At 44.4% G+C, this 20,762-nt stretch overlaps 2 protein-coding genes across 3 annotated transcripts in view; one reads left to right on the plus strand and one right to left on the minus strand.

Moving 5' to 3' along the window:
• The window catches only part of FRMPD1 (FERM and PDZ domain containing 1), a 39,139-nt gene extending 35,239 nt beyond the window's left edge, over window positions 1-3,900 (plus strand). Inside the window, exon 15 of the mRNA XM_063129074.1 lies at window positions 645-3,900. Coding sequence (XP_062985144.1) covers window positions 645-2,980 — 2,336 coding nt within the window. The 3' untranslated portion in view covers window positions 2,981-3,900. The remainder of the gene's footprint in view (window positions 1-644) is intronic.
• A 4,810-nt stretch (window positions 3,901-8,710) lies between these two features.
• On the minus strand, window positions 8,711-19,451 carry TRMT10B (tRNA methyltransferase 10B). Of its 2 annotated transcripts, none has more exons than XM_063128500.1 (9): window positions 19,304-19,451; window positions 16,319-16,532; window positions 15,365-15,473; window positions 13,238-13,362; window positions 12,403-12,555; window positions 11,930-12,008; window positions 11,717-11,784; window positions 10,485-10,608; window positions 8,711-9,268 (listed from the first exon to the last, which is right to left on the minus strand). In XM_063128500.1, the coding sequence occupies exons 2-9, from the start codon at window positions 16,508-16,510 to the stop codon at window positions 9,162-9,164; spliced, it is 957 nt and encodes a 318-aa protein (XP_062984570.1). In that variant the 5' UTR covers window positions 16,511-16,532; window positions 19,304-19,451; the 3' UTR covers window positions 8,711-9,161. The 2 variants fall into 2 exon arrangements, with proteins under 2 accessions (XP_062984570.1, XP_062984569.1); XM_063128499.1 differs by having other exon boundaries at window positions 16,319-16,536.
• Between the last annotated feature and the right edge of the window lie 1,311 nt (window positions 19,452-20,762).

Genomic DNA, 20,762 nt, shown 5'->3' on the forward strand with positions numbered 1-20,762 from the left:
TAATTGGGGGGCCACCACTGAAAAGGCCCTCTCCCTTGTTGCCATCCTCCGAGCTTCCCTTGGAGTAGGCACTCGGAGGAGGATCTTAGATGTTGAGCGTAGTGTACAGGTAGGTTCATGTCAGGAAAGGCGTTCCGTCAGGTATTGTGGTCCCAAGCCATGTAAGGCTTTACAGGTTAAAACCAGCATCTTGAATTGGGCTCGGAAATGTATAGGCAGCCAATTTTTAAACTTTAAATGGAAGGTTTTTTAAAAATTTCTCCTGCTCCCAGCACAAAGGGGCTGATGCTGCTCATGATGTGCGGGGATGAAGATGCTGATATATTCTATTTTCTCCCCCTGCCCCACAGCTAGGCAGAGAACTGGAGAGGAGCATGCAGCAACTACGGAGCAGGAGAGCACATTTCTACAGCATATTCCTGCCTCTCAACCTTTGCTCCTTCCCCGCCACCTGCCCAATGTCTCATGCTTGTGGTGGACTGGAGGCAGGAAAGCCACTGAGCTCTTACTTGCAGGGGCTCAAACAGCTTATCACGCTTAACCGTGATGCTTGGCTTTGGACCACTGGTTTTAAGGACCAGATTGTTTATGCACACAACGTGAAAGCTACTTCTCCACATTGATTGCCTCTTCTTCATTCATAGGTTCTGGAGGCCTGTCCCTACACAGTATGGAAGAGGTGAGCTCACCAATGGAGCCAACTTGTTGCAGCTTGGGTGAAAACATCCTGTCAAGACAGAGCAGAGCACCCAAGCACAGGCCGGGAAAGGCGCCACGGTGCGACAACAGCCTGAGGAAAAGGAGGTCTTTCCTACAGACCAACTACACCTCACACGTGACTTTCCCGTTCACTCCTCACTCCCTGGAGAACATTGATTATATGTGTTCCGATGCAGAACCTGCCCTTTCAAGTCTTTCCTGCTCACCAGCGGTGGTCTCCTTGAGAGACTCACAGAGAAATTCTAATGGTCTTCAAGCCAAACAGCAAGTCCAGTTGGCCAAAAATACCACCCCTCCATCCGACTTAATGGAGATGGAGCCAGATTCATTAGAAACGAAGTCAGTCACTGGTTCGCTTGTGTGTCCTGTCTCTACCATTCCACTCCAGGGTGCCCAAGAAGGTAGAGAAAGTTCAAACTTCTCCTCTAGCTCCTTCTCCGCAAAGAAGCATGACGGTTCTTTGATCTCCTCCTACAAGCCCGTCCACCGGAGGAATTGTTTAAGTATGTCGGAAATCCCCTTCCAGCTGGAAGAGCTTAACACCACTTGCAAAGGAAAACCAGAAGACGTTGCAGAAATGTCTAACAGGGCTCCAGCAAACATAGGACATCATGTCAAGGAAGCAATAGAGGATACAACGGGGACAGTGAAAGTCCTGCCAGAAGCAGGGGTCAGCTACGTATTGATTGAGGAAATAATCCACACAACTACCAAACCGTCCCGGGCTCTGAACAGTCACCCAGGCAAACCATTGTCTTGCGTGCCAACCTCGGACCAGGATCTTCTTCCTGCTGAGGTGGAGCAAAACGAGCAGTTTGCGCTAGATCCTTGCAAAGAAATCAACGGTGATGCCATCTTGTGTGAATCAAGCCAGGCACGTGGGGGCATACTGCTACAAGATACCAGCAAGAAGCCGAGTGAAGGCAACTCACTAAAATCTGAAGATGACCAACGGCTGGGTTTCTCAGACACAGCTGAGCTACTTTCCTACTCTGATGGCACTTCAGGGATAGTGACGCGCTTGTCCTGGCTTGCTTTTCGTTCGAGGGTCGATCATGCAGACACAGGCCAGCAGACAGATGACAAACACCGGGGAATTATTGGCCAAAGTATCCCCGTTGCTAATTTGACCTCTTTAAAAGATGATGCTGTAGGTCAACTACCACTCCATTTATCAGCTGTGCCTACTTCTCAGAATTGGTGCCCATCTACAGACCATGCTGGTGTCCAGAAGCCAGAGGAGAAAGACCTCCTAGGAGATGCCCTGCGTGTGGATTATAAATATAAACTGCCCAGTCCATTAACTGTCCCCACAGAGGAGAATGTGAAGCAAAGAAAAGTTGACAATTCAGATGGACCGGCCTACTTTTTGCTTGACAAGTTGCATGACCCTGCAAGGCCCAGTAAGAACATCGCCGTTTCAAAGCCATCACTTCTGTGTTCTACTAACCCAACAGAAGATGCTAAGGAGACCTTCTCAGTGGGAAATAAAATGGACAGATGCAGTTGCCAGTTGACCTATGCAAGTTGTTTTCGTGGCCTAGACAATGAGGCAGAATTAGAACACACCAGTCCACTTGTCTGTAGTACTTCTGAGGGGCCATTAACAACCCCACCATCAACAAGAAGTCCAGTGTTTGTAGATTTGGATCCCACAAGACTCACTCAAGAACGGAACTATGTTAATGGCAACACCAAAGACTGTAAAAATCATGTCTGGCTTCCAGAATCTCATATCAAAGCACTGAGCTGTATAATGGATAGAATGTGTGCATCGCAATTTGATTTCCACCATTTGTTAGATAATGTGGTAGAGCTGCAGGAAATTTTAAAGCAATTTTGGGGAAGCAGAATAAAACACCCTCGGGATAAATGTTCGGCCCATTTTTCAGAAAACAAGAACGCCTTGCATACGGAATCGCAAAGGTTGATGTCCAGTTGCCAGAAAGTTATCAAAACACATGGGCCTTCCTCAGAGACACAAAATGCTATTCAGGAGACCTTCCAGAACCTTCTCCAACTGACAGAAGTGTGCTTTCAGTTCACAAACTGTGGCCTTTGCAGTAGGAGGCACAAAGATCTCACAGTCAATCTGAGGGATGTTGCATGTAGCTATCGTCAATTTGTACAGGCAGCTAAGCAAGCCTGGGAGAGGGGCTATCCCAATTTGAGCATAAAACTGCTTGTGTGCCAGTATACTGCTCTCACTGCAGCCCTCTTCTGCCTTGTGCAGCAATTCAGGGGATCATCCGGCGTATGAGATCTTCTCCAGATGTCGCTCCATCCTCATCCTCTATCATTTGGTGGGGAAATACCTAGCCAACTCCCAATAAAAATAATGGACATGTAACAGATAGGCCTAAGCAAGTGATTCTACAATTTGGTCTCATACTTTAATGCAAGGGTGGGCAACCTGTGGCCTTTGGTCTAATTTCATGCGGCCCTGTTTGTGCGATTAGTTCAGACCTCTGCCAGAAGTGCTCTGTCCCTTCCCTGGCGGTGTGCTGGGTGGGAAGGAACAGGGAGAGGGAGGTGATGGAATGAAGAAAGGTGTGACACTTCTGGCATTGGCCCTGCCCACTGCCAACAAGCGACCCCCAACAGATTAGCTATGAGGGAATGCGGCCCCCGACAGAAAAATGGTCGGTCACCCCTGCTTTAACGGATGTTAACACGCAAGGCTTAAATGAGTTAAAGTCAGCAGGATAAGTCATTCATATAGAACCGTATTTTGGTGCATGTCCAACTTGCTTTTTTCCTGTGCCATATGGTAAAGAGCACAAGAGATGAATCTCTTTTGCTTGACTCAGGGTCCTTTTCTGGTGTTAACAGCAGCCTGCATGCAGCATCCAGTGACAACTTGTTTCAAACCATATGCTTCTTAAGGCAAACCGAGATACAATGCTGTGTGCCACGTGGACCCCGTATATAGAAAATGTTCGCATATTACAGCTTTGGTGTGTGCCACCAACCTGTGGAAATATTGACCAAGGTTGTGCAGGAATCTGGCTCCTGATGCTTAAGCAATGCCACCTGTGGTGGATTTCCAAAGGCCCACGTGGCTGCTGGAGGTGGCTCTAATGTAGGAGGCTGGGTGTGTCATTTCATCTCATGGCTTCTGCTGCCTGTGTTAAGTCACTTATCAGAGCACATGACCAACATAGTTCAAGTATTGGTTGGGCAGAACTCATGACTCACAGGAAGTATGGCAGATGGTGGCATGCTTTCCTATACTCATGATCACATGCTTTAGTGCCACAATGAGCTCAGGAACCTTCATTCTGGACCTGCCTTCTCATGGGACTTATGACACTCTTCCTTTGAACACTGATTCCATTAGCAACAAGTATTCTGAAAGCTACAGAAATGCGGTGGTCTATGACCTCTACTGTTCCCTTTCCACAAGCTGTAAGTAGTATTTAAAGGCCTAGCCCCAATGTACCCTGTTGGCTTATGGAGTGGTGGGCCTCATGTGAATGTATTCCTAGCACCTTCTCTGTCCACTTCATGCATCTCATATGGATTAAGTTGTTGTCTATCAAAGTTCGTGCCACAATAAATCAGTTAGATTTGCCATAAAACGTTCGTTGTCTTAGTTTTAACATGGAAGTTAAAAATAAACCCCCACCAAAATAAAAATAAACCCTCACCAGAAAGTTAAAATAACCCCCCACCAAAATAGCTAAATTTATGGTGCTAAATTCGTAGGATTTGACAAGAGATAGCTGAAATTTGCTATAGGTATAATGGGTTGGGGTCTAAAGTGGGGATACAGGGACACACACACCCCAAAACATATGTAACTGTTACACAACAGCCACACACCAGAATGTGCAATCCTAAACATGTCTACTCAGAAGTAAGCCATGTTACATTCAATAAGGATTACTCCCAGGCAAAGGTGTGTAGGACTGCAACCTAAGAAACTCTCATTAAACCACCTTACAGGGAAAACCCCAAATTTTGGAGAGTCTAAACCCTTAATAACACAATCAGCCATGTAGGCAGGGTGTGGGTGTGGGTGTGGGTGTGGGTGTGGGTGTGAGAGAGAGAGAGAGAGAGAGAGAGAGAGAGAGAGAGAGCATGAACACAGAATTACTGTAATAAAAAAAGTATTTATGTTAAGGAAATCAGAGTTGACATTCTACTAAAAAGGGGGAAAGCCTTTTAAAAAATAAAGATGCAAGATTCTTACTACCCAGTTCATGATGTGGCTAAGAGGTCCATCAACCTATTTGGCTCCCCAAAATCTTTAGTTTCACTGTTTCTTAAAAATGCTGACTCTCAAGACAAAGGATCTACACACACTTCTGCATATACTCCAAACAGACTTGTTCCCAGATTAAATTCTAGGCTTCAAATTTGGATCTTGGAGGATTCGGTTGACCAAGCTTTAAAAATCGTCAACTTCCTTCGCAGTCTGTAGTCAACGAGTTTTGATTACCAGAACAGCTAGAATGCTGGTGTGTATAGGCTTGCAGCCTTAGTGGTTTTTCTAGGGAGTCTTTGTTGCATGTCTGTTTCAAAGACTTCCAGGCCGCAAAGCTCCCCTATATAGCAAGAGTGGAGAATGTGTGGGTTGTGATGGATGCTGGGACTTGCAGTCCAATATTATCTGGACCACCACAAGTTTACTATCCCTGCTATATAGCCAGGATCAGTTCATCCTCACCCTACAATGCACATTATGACTCTTGCATGGCATACATGCCTCTCTCACTCTTCTCAGCCTAAATCTTTTGTATGCATTTTTTTAATACACAGAAACAATTGGGTCAAACCTCTCTACTGATTAGAATATTTACCCGTTATTTGCCCCATGCGCTGTCTCACATAGTATCATGAGCTGTGTCACGCAACTGCCTATATTCCCACATTGGAGCAGTGATATGGTTTCTCTCCTGTGTCAAGTCTCTGGTGCATAGTAAGGTGCGATTTGCTACTGAAGAAGTCCCCACAGTGTGTGTGTGTATGGCTTCTCCTGTATGGGATCCCTTGCGTGTAAAAATGTGATGCCATCATTCCTTGCAGAGACATCACATCACAATCCAAGCATTCATACAATTTCTTGCTCATAGGGGCCTTCCGCTGAACACTAAAGGGCAATTTGCAACCAAAACGTTTCCCCACAGGTTACATACGTATGGTTTCCTCTGTGGGTTCTCTTATGTACTGTACACTCTAATATTTAACTGACTGTTTCCCCACAATCCACACATGTATACAATCTCTCACCTACTGGTTTCCTCTTGCGTGTCATAAGGGCTAATGTAGCATTCGAGCTTTTCCCACGTCCTGAAACCACATGACTGGTTTCTCTCCTGTATGGATGCTCCCATGTGCTAAGGAAGAATATCTGATGAAAAGTTTCCCCATAGACTAAGCACATATGTTGGTTCTCTCTTGTATGAATCTTTTGATAACTAAGACGGATCCATCTCTGATTTTTTTCCCAACAGATGAAGGTGTAGCCCTTCCTTGCTGAATCGTTTTGCTCAAATTCCATCTGAAACTGAACCCTTCCTCCCAGGTTGCACATGCATATGGCTTGTCTCCTAGATGGGAGAAAGTTGGGTTCCTTCAACCACCACCACCCAGCTCCCCCTAGCACTGTGGCACTTCGAGCATACATGCACTAACTATGCGGGTTTGTTGGTGTCTTATGGTTTTCTGCATTGGGGCCTACACCCAGGTAAGTGTGCATTGGGTGTAGGCCCCAGTTCACAGTGAAAGTTCTCGAGGGGGGGATGTTCTCACTCCCACAAACCATAACCACGAACCGAGATGGCCCAGAACATTTTGGTGCCCAGGAAGGAAAATTTGAATGGCAAGATCAAGATACTAAACCAAATAATTGAAACATGGCTTTTCCATAATCCACCATGTGAGGTGGGCTGCTCCACTTTGCCTAAGTGCACGGTGACCCAATGCTCCTAGATTCACAGACACCCACATCTGCTGTTCCTTACAGTCACCCAAGCATGCCTGTGCTCCAAAGACCTTTGCCCGTACCCTGTGCGGCCAGCAGCCACTAGCTGAGAAGGGAGACCAAAGCCATGGCAGTGGCCTGTTGCTTCCTTCACCTCTTATACTGTAGCCATGTCCAGGCCAGCCTTGCCATAATTGTGCTGGATGGGCCCAGGGTCACTACCCCATCTGTTCCGAAAGTGGAGAGCTTTCCAACGCTTGTGCCCCTGTCCAGCAGCCACAACAACAGTTCTGCCTCCACTCCTGGTAGCGACAACAGTATAGCCACACACATAGCACCTCCTGCATTTCAGGGGTACTTTCCCAGAAGGGAGAAGGAAGAGACTTTGCCATGCCAGGCATGCTCACTTGTGCGGCCTCTTCCTCTCCATTTGAAGGGAGGGCTTCTAGAAAGATGCAGCCCCCTTCCTAGCTTCAGCTATGTTTCTACAGCTATTATTTATTATTATTATTATTTATTTATTTATTTATTTAGAATATTTATATACCGCTCCCCATTGAAACATTTCGGAGCGGTGCACAAGATGAAATGAAAATAAAAACAGAATAAAACAGTTAAAATTTAAAAGAAGCAAAAACAGAGATCCAAGGCTGCATATTAAGGAAAGGCTTCTTGGAATAAAGATGTTTTCAGGAGGCGCCGAAAGGAGTACAAGGTCGGAGCCTGCCTGACCTCCAGAGGCAGGGAATTCCACAGGAGGGGGGCCACCACACTGAAGGCTCTTCCCCTGGTGGATTCCAATCGGAGGATGGATCTATGTGGAACCACCAGGAGCAGGCCCTCGGATGACCTCAGTGACCGGGCAGGTTGGTAGGGGAGAAGGCGCTCTCTCAGGTATCCTGGTCCCAAGTTGTTTAGGGCTTTGAACACAAGGACAAGAACCTTAAACCTGGCCCGGTAGCAAATAGCTATTCAGAACATCCCTCTTCCAAAGGTGCCTCCCTGATCTGCCCCCCAATGCAGGGAAGTTGCTTACAGTAACTATCTTATTTGCAGTCCCTTTCCAACTGCTAGCATATGCATGGGAGCTGCAACAAAATGTTGCAGTGCGGAATTCTCCTTTTGAGGATGCCAGTCATGCCCTCTTCCAGAACACTTAATTCCCCCCACCCCTCAGTCAGCCAGTCAACATTCTGTACCCATTGAACATACCCAGTCTTTATTGAGCTCTTTTGGGTCTAACCATCTCCATCCCACTCCCCATCCCATAGCTAGGAGTTCATTATTATTATTATTATGTGTGTGTGTGTATACACACATACATACATACACACACACACATCAACATATATAAGAACGTAAGAAGAGCCCTGATGCTGGATCAGTCCAAGGGTCCATCTAGTCCAGCACTCTGTTCACAACAGTGGCCAACCAGCCATCGGCCAGGGACCAACAAAGCAGGACATGGTGCATATATTCAATAAGAGTATCTCCTAGATTGGATAGTAAGGCTAATGCAAATTGGAATGAGGGGACCGTTTTGCATCTTTAAAGATGCAATTTGATAGGAGGCTGATATTTCATTTTAGTACATCAGCCAGCCAGTATGGTAATAGTAGTTAAAGAAGACTTGGAAAAGCAGGGTTCTAGTCCCCACTTAGCCATGAAGCTCACTGGTTGACTTTGGGCCAGTCACTGACTCTCAGTCCAGCCTACCTCACCAGGTTGTTGTGATGATAAAATGGAGAAGAGGAGGTCCAAGTAAGCCACCTTGGGCTCCATGCAAGAGGTAAAAAGACAGGAAATCAATGTAATAATAATAAATAACATATATATCTTAATGCAAGACTGTTACATTAAGATGTGCTTTACTGCATAGTCTGCTCTGTCCCATCAACTGCTAAAAGTCCTTTTGTTATTAATGAGAGGCTCAGTTATTTACAACAAAACTCAATCACACCATAGTAAGCAATAACCTCACTCACAACATGGACACAATCACAGAGTTAGAAGGCTATCTTGTCCACTCCCTCGTCCATAAGAATAACTCACCCATTAGCCTATGATGGAACACTGGTTTATTAAATAAAGGTATTAGATGCTTCTCAGTTTTTAAAAAAACCCTCTCAAAACAAATGTTCTGCTTACACAGGGAAAGGAAGATCTTGACCTTGGTGGCTTACAGTTAATATGAAAGAAGTCAAAGAACCTTAGCTAGACCTAAGGATTATCCCAGGCAAATGGAGGGGTCGTCCCTGCCTGCTCCCGGGATCCCCTGTGTGTCATTTGGATGCACAGGGATGATCCCGGGACAATCCCAGGATATAGGCCTGGTCTAGCCATGGCCATAGATTCACCAAGAACAAGCAATTGATTGGTCCTAATCTTTTCTGAGAAAGTACGACAAGCAGAAGTGGAGACCAGTTCAGTAGTAACAGGTTATTGAAGACAGACTTTAACCCCCATCCCATCATTACCACCGTCTCCCCCACTTGCATGCAGGTTCCTTTTGTCATAGTGTTGTCTCTCGAAGGACATATCCTTTTCCAGGAGAAACTGCAGCTTTAAGGGCTTCTTCCCAGCTCTTGGTCTCATAGAAAGTTGATAAGGCATCAAACACTAAGAGAAACATATTTGATTATTACAGAGATTACTGGAAATTGGAAGAAGGGTGAGATACAATCATGACATATATGGAATCCATCCCAGTTTCTAGCAATGATTTAGACTATTGTTCGCGATGGTCTGCTATTCATAGAATCATAGAATAGCTGAGTTGGAAGGGGCCTACAAGGCCATCGAGTCCAACCCCCTGCTCAATGCAGGAATCCACCCTAAAGCTTTCTAGCTAGCGTGCCATGAAACGGACAAATCCTTTCAAGAACCCTTTTATATTCTAGGCCAACAGTCCACAATAGGCTGCCCGCCAGATGTTTTGGACTTCAATTCCCATCAGCTCCTGACAGCATTGGCAATAGGCATGCATGCTGGGGAGCTGTAGTCCAAAACATTTGGAAATGTACTAGGTTGAGGAAGGCTGTGTTCTAGGCTTCCCTACAGTCTCAAGACAAAGAGTTCCATGATGAATGACCTATTTCAGGTCAACTCCAAAGCAGCCATAGATCTATTGACCTGCATGTTATAAGAAGACTAAAATGGAGCAACTACCCATAAACATATCCGAGGCAGAAATGTGACACTCTTGCCCTCTCAAACAGTGCTCAAAATCCAAAACATCAATGTGCTCAAACCAGCTGTGCAAAATCGTCACGGTAGTTTAATTTTAAAAATTCTCAAATGGTATCGGCCTTGCTGGGGGGAAAAGCAGGGGCAAGATCCAGCCAAATTTAAGCATTTTTAAGACCCATTATCATTTGAATGGTAGTGTTATGCACTACCATGCTTAACTTGGTCCTACTAAAGACATTGGGACCTGAACTTGCTGAGCTTTGACTGAATTATGCCCCTTGTTTACAGCACTTTGGAGAATGGGCCGAGATGAGGAGCCACATCAGGGAAGAGCTCTGGCAAAGTTGCTTCTGCTGTACTATGAAAGTCTAGTTCATTTTAGCTCCTCCACCCACCAGCTCCCCCATTCTACAAAAAATAGGACTGCATTAAGCAACCTTGAAGACCACTGTTGGGATCTAGACCGGACCTGTCCACGATGATGGTGCACCTCAAAGAGGGGTCAATTTCAGCATGTTGCAGTGCTTTTTCACGATAGCCCACCACATAAAACAGCAGCTGCAGGTTGCACTGGAAAACTGATGGTGGCCCACTGTCTACAAGGCACACTCCAATGAGCTTCCATCAAGCAATGCAAGATCCTCACCTTGGTTGATTGCTAATGTCGTTGAGTGGTAGTTTCTTGCATTGACATTCTTTACCATGTACTCTTGGATTGGCAGTCGTGCTGTCTGCAGATGTTTCTCCTGGGCTCTTTGAAAGGTGAGTCTCTAGAAGTGCAAATTATACATATTACAAAAGAAAGACACTCAAATGGTCGCAGTTCACATAGGAGCCCAAGAAAGATCCCCAAAGAGTCCAAACCCTCCCAGTGATGGTAGCAGCTATCAGAATTGACAGCTGCCAGTCATTCTACAGAGAGCTGCTCACAGCACTGCCACCCACTCGCTCCATTTGATTGCCCAGGGAAACATTTGGTTTCTTGCCAGATGTTGCAACAAGGTCATGACAGTGTCTGTGAACAAGTGTTTCATCCAAAAGGATATAATTTCACCTACTGCTACAGCAACCAGAGGCCAAAGGAGGACCAAACCAAAGAAGCATCCTTCTGGTTCACATCAAGGAAGCAGACAAGCACATCAAGTTGGTTCACTGTTTCCAGCAGTGACCAACTTGATGTGATTGTCTGCTTCCTTGAGTTTGTACACAGCTCATGGTATCCAGAGCCTCCAAAGATGGAGGTACCAATTCACGATTATGGCTAGTCAATGCTGAGAAGATGGTCCCACACATGGGAGGAGGGCTCCGTAACTTTCTCTCAACACAACCAGATGCCTTCCAAATGTGTTGGGCTAAAATTCCTACCACCCTCAGACATCCTCCTCCCTGGCTGGGGATTATGGACTACAACTCCCAACACACCTGGGTGGCCCCAGGTGGGTGAAGGCCATTTTAGCTCTGGTGTAGAAAATGGAATTCTGGCAGAGGCAGCTTGGCATGTGAAGATCAGAAGAGCCACATCTGCCGGACCTCCCACTTCTACACCTTTCTTAAAAGATATAGAGTTGCACCTGGTCACCTTATTATACACATGCAAAACCTCTAATCCTGTCTTGCAATCACAAGAATCTGAACACAGAGGTGTATAAGGGAAAAAGAAGCTGCAGCTGCTGAAAGATTCTCTGCACAAGACCCATTGACTTCTCTGCATCTAGTCACCTTACTTAAAACCACTGCTTGATCTTTCTGAAGTATCCAGTACTGACTACTGCAGGAAAACAGGATACTGGAGCACTGGTATAACCACAGCCTGACTACCTGTTAAGGTTGATAATACCCAGAGATTGCTGTAAAAATGTGACTACATTACACACTTGCCTTTTGGATGCTTTCATCCACCAACCCGCCAAGGATATGCACTTTTTGTGGATCAACTTCCTCAAGAGCTAGAATGCAAAGGATGTGGACAGATGTAAAACCAGACAGTCACACACTAAAAAAAAAAAACCAGTATCAAAATGGCAAAAGCAACACAGAGAGACAAACGCAAACACTTTGATGGGAATCTTTAGCACCGAAGCTGCAACGTACCATTCTCAGAGTCTGGAGTGAGGTAAACAATAGTTTCTAAAGGAAACAGGTCAAGATAGCTTTCCGGAGTAACATCCATCTGAAAAATAATGGGACGCACATATAGATGGGATTTCCAGAAGTTCTTTGGCAAGGGGCATCTGTACAGCAAAAACAGGTCACACAAGAGTAGACTGATAAAACTGCCCTTGATGGAACTGGTTAAAATATTTCAAATAAATAAATAAATAACCCAATTGTAAATACACACAGGATTTCACCCTAAGACATTTGTGACAAATACAGCAGCTGCTGCACACGAGTGCAGCAAAAGCTGTTAATAAGTAGATGGAACATGTAAAATGTTATGGGGAAGGCAGGCAAAATTGTACGCTTTTTAGCTTATGACAGTAGAGAAGTGATCCGAGCAAGCAATGGTTGTGTTCTCGCTGCGAAACATTGCTGTTTGTGGAGGGGATCGAAGAACTACTTACGAGGTAGGTGGTAAATCCATCATTCATCCTTAGGCATGCATCATAAATTGGGCTGTTTTTTGCACACCCAGTGAGGTAGAGCCAAAAGGGAGTTTGAGCTTTCTTGTTTGACCCATAGAGCCGCCTTATCTGAGTGGCAAGACGGCTTATTTCCTTCCAAGAAAAGAGAAACAAGAAATCTCCTTAGAACCACGGGCCTTCCACGGCTAGCCTCTCCGACCTGGGTACGTTCCAACATATAAAGCCCTGGCGTAGGCTGTCCATATGAAAAGGAGGACAGGGCTCCTGTATCTTTAACAGGTCTGAAAACTACAAGGATAGCTTCTACAATAATTGGGTAGTTTTCAAAGATTTTACAAATAATTCAAATAATACAAGACCTCCATGGACCCTGTTGGAAAGATGCCTTGGCATAAATGAATGAACCTAGTGAATAATGATTTACAAATGAAGGCGTTTAATTTTTACATAAACTTGGAATCCTGAAATTAAATCGAAAAATAATTCAATTCTAAGAATGTAACGTACCCCAGTGATTGTTTTGTTGTTATAGTAATAGGTTTATATTTTTGTAATGAAACAATATGTTTTGTGTCAATTTTTTACATGAAAACGCAATCAAAGTATTTGGGGAAAGTTGTACCAGCCAGTAAAACATGCAGCAAGTGCTGCTGTTGAACTCGCTCGGATTCTCTTACAAGTGGCAGTCAACAGGTGCTGTTCAAAAGAAGAGCAGAGACCCACAATACCTAGTCCTGCAAAACTAGTATATCATTTAAAAAGGTAACAAGGGTGGAATCCATTGGTATGGGGGGGTGGAATCCATTGCCACTACCTTCTTAGTCATGTGACTGGTCATACTCAAATCGATACACAACCGAGGGCCTGTTTCCTTGGCCACCAGGAGGCGCTCTTTTACAATCACTTTTAATTCCCGTTTGCTGGGCCTGGGAGCAGCACCTGCAACACAGATACACATGAGAGGCGAACAAGACAGACAGAGAAAAAACAGGGAACATTCAGCCACTTAGAGCTACATCATATGAATTATACCCATTAGCAGGCACATGGAAGACTACTTGTTCAGAAGTTCTCACAGGTTAAAATCTCTCTGCACAGGGAGACTACAGTGGTAGCCAAAATTGTGGACACTTTTTGAAATTTTCATGTTTTGCAACTTTGCATGGTTATAGAAAATGTTCTGTTTCACAAAATTCAAATGTTTATATATCAATTGAAAGAGAATTTAATGCTGAATTCAATACAAACAACAGAATGCAAATATCTGCAGTACAAAAAACGTTATGCTTACTTTAGTCTGAAAGCAAACACAGGTGTGATTGAGTGAAGAAGCAGATTGGAATTGCAAACCCTACTGGCCAATCACAGTCCTTGTTCTGGGGACCAATCACATGGCAGTAGCTGCGATACATCATGTTTCAAGTTGGGGAAAGTCAGTTTTGCTGTTTGTTCTATAACTGAAGCGCAATTGGAGATTGTGTGAATATTTGAAGTATTGCTCAAATTAAAAGTATACGTATGTACATCATATATAGAGCAATGGGACCAAAGAAAAGAGTTGATTAGACAACCAGGAAAAGAAGCAGGATTGTTGTATTATGTGAATCAGGTATTTCACATAATAGTGAAATACATCCCATTGATATATAAACATTTGAATTTCGTGAAACAAAACATTTTCTATAAGCATGCAACGTTGCAAAACATGAAAATTTCAAAAAGAGTCTACAGTTCTGGCCACCACTGTATCTAATGCAGCCTTCCCCAACCTGTTGCCTTCCAGACGGGTTTGACTAACGGTCCCATCATTCCTAGCTATTGCCCATGTTTGGTGGGATGATGGGAATTGTAGTCAACACATCTGGAGGGCACTCGTTTGGGTGAGGATGATCTAATAAAACCAGTGGGATTACTCCCCTATATTGCATTTCACATTACATTTCTATACTGCCCAATAGCCAAAGCTCTCTGGGCATTTTACAAAAATCAAAAACCTTAAAAATACAATATTGTATATACTATAAAAACCATTTATGTACAACCATACAGACAGACACACAAACATGCATACAATTTAAATAACAATGGGGTGTACAAGCATCTTAAAGAAAGAATTATTGCCAGTCTTGGAATTAAGGAATTGAAAAACTATATACAGGTTGATTCATGTTTGTGGGAACTGGGAGGACAATGAGTTATGTAATGATTTGATTTGTTAAAAGCTATGCAAAGGTAAAATGACATAGTTACTACTACTGCCTTATTCAGTTAGAAGTAAAAACATGGGAACATTGTATGCTATGTCAAAGTAGGAATTTACTTTTAAAGTCATAAATAATAATAATAATAATAATAATAATAATAATAATAATGTGGAATTGTAATGTAGAAAAGCCCCTTGAACTTTGTAATAAGGATGAGGGGGTTGTCTATAAGATACTATTCTTACTTTCAATTTATTTGATTTATAGCTCCTGAAATGCGTAGAGCACAATAAATTTCTTCTCTTTTTTTGAGTTTGCCTCCTCTTTCGTTGCCGGTTTACGGTACCTTTGCCTCTTCATCACTACTCAATGGAATAACAACCAGGCCTGTTGAACCCCAGTGGTCCATGAACCCTCCATGAATTGAGACGACAACCTAAAACACGCCCTACGTTTTCCTACAGCTGCACATTGCAGATGAAGCTAGTAGTTGTGGACAAGCGGTCTTTCATGGATGCTAATCCACCATGACCAATCTTTTATTATTATTATTATTTATTTATATAGCACCATCAATGTACTTTTCCTGAAGGACCCCAGATAAGCTTCCATGGAACCCCATGGTTCCCCAGGTTGGGGGGCAGGACAACATTTACTGTTCTGCACCAGGTAGCAAAATGTCTTGGGTCAGCCCTGCTAACTAAGAAGACAGAGAGTCAGACCATTTAGCTTTGTACCTTTCTCCTCAACATGCTTCGCTTTACGCCGTTCTCTCTCACGTTTTCTTTTGCTCTTCTTCGCTGAAACAATCTTCTCCCAGTGCCTCTGTTTCCTTAAAACATTTCTCTAAATATAAAGAAAAAAATGTCTCGAGTACACATGGGGACGAGGGGCGGAGAAGCATTCAGCTGCCATCAACAGAACTCATTATTAGGTGCTTGGGGGGATGACTGAGGGCTCAGCTACACCAAGCAGGATATTCCACTATGAAAGCGGTATATAAAAGGCAGGAGCCACACGACTGCTTTGTAGCGGTGCACTGACAACTGTTGGTGCCCACTGACACATACTATATACCACTTTCATAGTGTTATATCCTGCTTGGTGTAGATTGGTCATGGGGCCCAACACTTGTCAGTGCACTTCAATACCGCTACAAAGCAGTAGCGTAGATCCTGCAGTGCACTTCAATACTGCTATAAAGCAGTCGTGTGGCTCCTGCCTTTTATATACCGCTTTCATTCCACTGTCATAGTGGAATATCCTGCTTGGTGTAGATGAGCCCTGAAGCTGGGCGTTATAAGAATATGCACAATCCTGCCTCCCACCTCCAAAATTCATGGCTGAAATGGACACATGCTGAAGTGGGGGGGTGGATGGGCATCTGACCCCCACCCTTTTGATCCCTATTGTTCCATCTCCATCTTCCTTTGCACGGAGGGGGGGACATTTTTTAATGGGAAAAGAATTTCCAGAGCAAGGTGCTTCCCCCCTCCCCGCCCCTGCCCTCTCTTCTGGCCAAAGTTTTCTGAAAGAAAATGACACAACTAATAATGGAACGATAAAATTAAACGTCTGCAACCACAAAATGTTGAACTATAAATTCTCTCTGACATTTCCCCTCCTCCAAAGTTTCATCTCATTCTTCACCCGTTCCCCAAAGGCAAGACCATCTCTGACACCATACGTACCGAACACCAATCCTCGCTCCCTGGGAACGGATCCCGGGCACTCGCACAACCCACGTCAATCTGCAGAAGCCCAAAGGGGTCCCAGAGGTTTTCCCCGTCTGCATCTTCCTGGCACATGACCCCACAGTTCTCTTGTAGATCATGCTGGTTTCCGCAGGCACTTCGCTCTGTTTCATTCTCAGGGCAGGTCATCGTGCCTCAATGCCCTTGCAGGCTAACTTGTGGGGAGAAGGAAGAGACAAGTTAAATGCTGACGCCACATTTTGACAGGAGGGCCAGCTCCACCCTGTCAAGACCACTGCCTGGTGGATTTTAGACACCGGCTGATATTGAGCCAGACAACTGGTGCCTCTGTCCCAATACAACCTGGCCAGGACCCTATTGCATTATTGCCCATGCTACATATGTCTACCACAGCACCATGTTAGTACTACTTAGAACAGACCCACTGAAATGAATGGGACTTAAATTAAACTAACATTGGGCTTAAATTAGACTGCAACCCAATGTGCAGAGTTGCCTTAAGAGCTGCCAAAGGTAGAGAGTGGGCCCCACAGATCTAGGGATGAAATATAAAATGCCCATGGTTGTATTTAACATAAGACACACATGATACATAAGACATTGCAGCATTTGGCAGCTGTAAGCATGAAAGGCGCTAGACAAGGCAAGAGGTGGTTTTAAATACCAAGTCAGCTCATGGATCTACACAACATTTGAGAAAATGAAACTGTCTCACATTGATAATCAGACCACTGGTCCACTAAGCTCAGTTTTGCTTATTCTCCAAGCAGACCTCAAAGATTTCATGAGAGGGTTTCCCCACCCCTGCGATCTGTGAACCTATTAACAGGAGCAAGGGAGACAGGAGTAGCTATAGGAAGCATCAGGGCCTGCTCCAGTTGGACTACCCCTCCCCTCAAAGATGAGAAAATAAGCAGGGTCATTCCATCAGCCCTGCTGAAAATCCACTTTTTTTTCCTCTTCCCTCACCATTCCTTTTTCCTTGTGTGTCATGTCTTTTTTAAAAAATAATAGTAATAAGCCTGCTTAATGATTGCTTGTAAGCCGCTCTTGGAAGCAGCTTAATTTGGCTGAGGAGTGGGATAAAAATAATTTAAAGAAAGAAATAATCCCTGAAACTCTGCCCCCACCTCCCCAGGATCAATAAAGAATTGAGAAAAGCCAGACAACAGAAATCCAAATCCTGCCCTAGACCTTTGCCCACACGCTGACTTCTAGCCCCTCCCAGCCACTCCCCCTCCCAGTTCATATCAGGAAACCTTGTATTCTTGACCTAGCTGCATATCAGCCGGACAGGAAGAACACATCCTTCTTTTGTTTAAACACCTTAGGACCCCTGACTAGGCAATTTGGGAATAATCAGAGCGGGCTCTGGGTCTTTCCATTGCTTTTGCCCTTGGGGGCACTTATCAGGAACAAAAAGTAGCACTTGTTATGAGCTTCCATAATAATAGGGCATTGTTTATGTAGAATAGTTTCGTTTTGGAACATTTATGGGACTTGTAATCAATCGTGGGAGGGAGAGGGGGAAATATGAGTTCACCATAGCAACTCTGAATGTATAAAGGTTTGTGATATGCAGGTGATGGTCAGAGAGTAGGTCCTTCATCTTCCTAGAGGCTGCCTGTATCCTACACGTGTTGTCTGAATTAAAGCCTTTGCATCGGAACTTGCCTGGATATCATTTCCTTCCTACCGGACCAGGAAATTTCCCTGACACAGGAAACCCATTTTTGTGTGTGCGTTCCCACTTACAAAGGGAGAGAGCCATCCTATATATTATTTATTTATTTATTTATTGTATTTCTATACCGCCCAATAGCCGGAACTCTCTGGGCGGTTCACAAAAATTAAAAACATTCAAAGTATAAAACAACAGTATAAAACCATAATATAAAATACAATATAAAAGCTCAACCAGATAAAAACACCAGCAATGCAAAATTACAAATTTAAAACACCAAGTTAAAATTTATTTATAGACAGTTAAAATGCTGGGAGAATAAAAAGGTCTTCACCTGGTGTCTAAAGGCATATAATGTAGGTGCCAAGCGAACCTCCTTAGGGAGCTCATTCCACAGCTGGGTGCCACAGCAGAGAAGGCCCTCCTCCTGGTGGCCACCTGCCTCACTTCCTTTGGCAGAGGCTCGCGGAGAAGGACCCCTGAGGATGAGCTTAGGGTCCGGGCAGGTACATATGGGAGGAGGCGTTCCTTCAGATAATCTGGCCCCAAGCCGTTTAGGGCTTTGAATGTTAATACCAGCACTTTGTATCGGGCCGGACCTGGACTGGCAGTCAATGAAGTTGTAAAAGGACTGGCGTGATGTGGTCTCGTCGGCCAGTCCCTGTTAGTAACCGTGCTACCCTGTTTTGTACCAGTTGAAGTTTCCGGACCGTTTTCAAAGGCAGCTCCACGTATAACGCATTGCAGTAATCCAAACACGAGGTTATCAGAGCATGGATAACTGTAGCTAGGCTATCTCCGTCCAGATAAGGGCGCAGTTGATATATCTATCTATCTATCTATCTATCTATCTATCCATCCATAGAGATTAGGGGCGTTCTCCCCATTCCACCTATATAGCATCCTAAAAGGACTGTTTCTACATAACAGACCCTAAATAGCTGGGATGGCTTATGCAGCTCCATATTAACAAGACCAGTGTGTGGTTGAGCAAAAGACTGACATAGGGTTCAATCCTAGGCATGTTTAGACAGGGGAAAAGTCCTACAATTCTCAGCATAGGGCATTCTGAGAGTTGTAGGACTTCATTCTGTCTAAACATGCATAAGATTGCACCCTTAAAAAAATCAAATTAACTGAGGCTCCCGTCTAACAAGACGGATTGCACCTTTAGCCTTCTTTCGTCTGGACTACAGCTGAGCTACCATGCAACTAAAGCAGTTTTACTTGTGTTTAATGTTCAGCAGTTATTCTAAAGACTAAACATTTGCACTCACCTCCGTTAGAGTCCGAATAACAAGATATCCAAGAGCCAACGCGTTTTTACTAACAGGAATCTTTAGAGATGCTCTGCTTTAAAAAAGAAAAAGACAATTAAAGCCACACGGGGCTGATTCCTTGCAAACGCGCACTTCGTTTCATAAATTGGGGCATAACCGAGGGAGACTTCCTCCAACGTCATGGATGCGAACGAGCCAGTTGCAGTCTGGGAAGTGTAGTTTTACATCGCGAACTGCTCCTACTCAAAAGTTGGGAAGTTACTGATAAGAGCGAGCGAGTAATAGCTTCGTTTGTTTTGGTCGTATTATTTAATCTGGAGATGCGCTATTGTATGTTTTGATTTCTGGTGCTTAATAAAAAGCAATTCTGAAATGTCTTCACAGTTGCTTTCCCGGCTAAAGCATCCCTGACAGATGGTTGTCCAGGTGCCTCTTGAATGCTTTTAGTTGGGGAGAGCCCACAACCTCCCTAGGTAACTGGTTCCATTGTTGTACTGCTCTAACAGTCAGGAAGTTTTTCCTGATGTCCACCTGGAATCTGGCTTCCTTTAACTTGAGCCCGTTATTCCATGTCCTGCACTCTGGGAGGATCGAGAAGAGATCCTGGCCCTCCTCTGTGTAACAACCTTTTAAGTATTTGAAGAGTGCTATCATGTCTCCCCTCAATCTTCTCTTCTCCAGGCTAAACATGCCCCAGTTCTTTTATTTTGTCTTCATAGGCCTTTGTTTCCAGACCCCTGATCATCCTGGTTGCCCTCCTCTGAACACGCTCCAGCTTGTCTGTGTCCTTCTTGAATTGTGGAGCCCAGAACTGGACGCAATACTCTAGATGAGGCCTAAGCAGGTGTCATACATATGACACCTGCTGAAATTCCCTTTTCTATGCAACTGTAAAAGATACAGAAGCCCTGTCTTCCTTTTCATATGGTCACCCTATGTTTCCCCGCTCTCCATCCTGCCCCGAAAACTACAGAGGCCAGTTGGGAAGATCTGGAAGACGTCTTTAACATTTTGTGCCCCGGGCGCACACACACAGTGCCTCATCACAGTCTCCAGACCAGTGGCCCTCCAAGACTACTATCCAACCTGCGCCCTATTGGGCCACAATCCTGGAGCTTTATCACACCGTTATAGTGTGCAATCACTGTGAATTGCATGCAAAGGACTCAGAAGTTTTCCACCTTATAATCTGCTTTGATTGTGAAGTACTCCCATGCATCCTGCCTTAATTGTGCAATAAAGCAAAAAGTTTCGCCCTATTTAGCCCCTGCTTTTTGAGCGTATCTTCCGAGCCGCCGCTGGGGCGCAGGAGCAGGATTTTAAAGAAATGCTTACATCTGCATAAGCTTTAAAGATAAAGACACCAAAATTGGCACAGTAATAGATATTAGGGAGAGCTTTAATAGGGTGACCATATGAAAAGGAGGACAGGGCTCCTGTATCTTTAACAGTTATA

This window comes from Elgaria multicarinata, chromosome 6 (assembly GCF_023053635.1).
Source record: "Elgaria multicarinata webbii isolate HBS135686 ecotype San Diego chromosome 6, rElgMul1.1.pri, whole genome shotgun sequence".
NCBI classification, from domain to species: domain Eukaryota; kingdom Metazoa; phylum Chordata; class Lepidosauria; order Squamata; family Anguidae; genus Elgaria; species Elgaria multicarinata.

What these genes read in the sequence shown, in the direction of transcription:
- TRMT10B (XM_063128500.1), bottom strand. Translation starts at nt 16,510, where the DNA reads ATGACCTGCCCTGAGAATGAAACAGAGCGAAGTGCCTGCGGAAACCAG. An exon ending in GGAGCGAGGATTGGTGTTCG is followed by an intron (nt 15,474 to 16,318) that starts GTACGTATGGTG and finishes CTTTATATTTAG; the next exon opens with AGAAATGTTTTAAGGAAACA. An exon ending in ATGGATTTACCACCTACCTC is followed by an intron (nt 12,009 to 12,402) that starts GTAAGTAGTTCT and finishes ATTATTTTTCAG; the next exon opens with ATGGATGTTACTCCGGAAAG.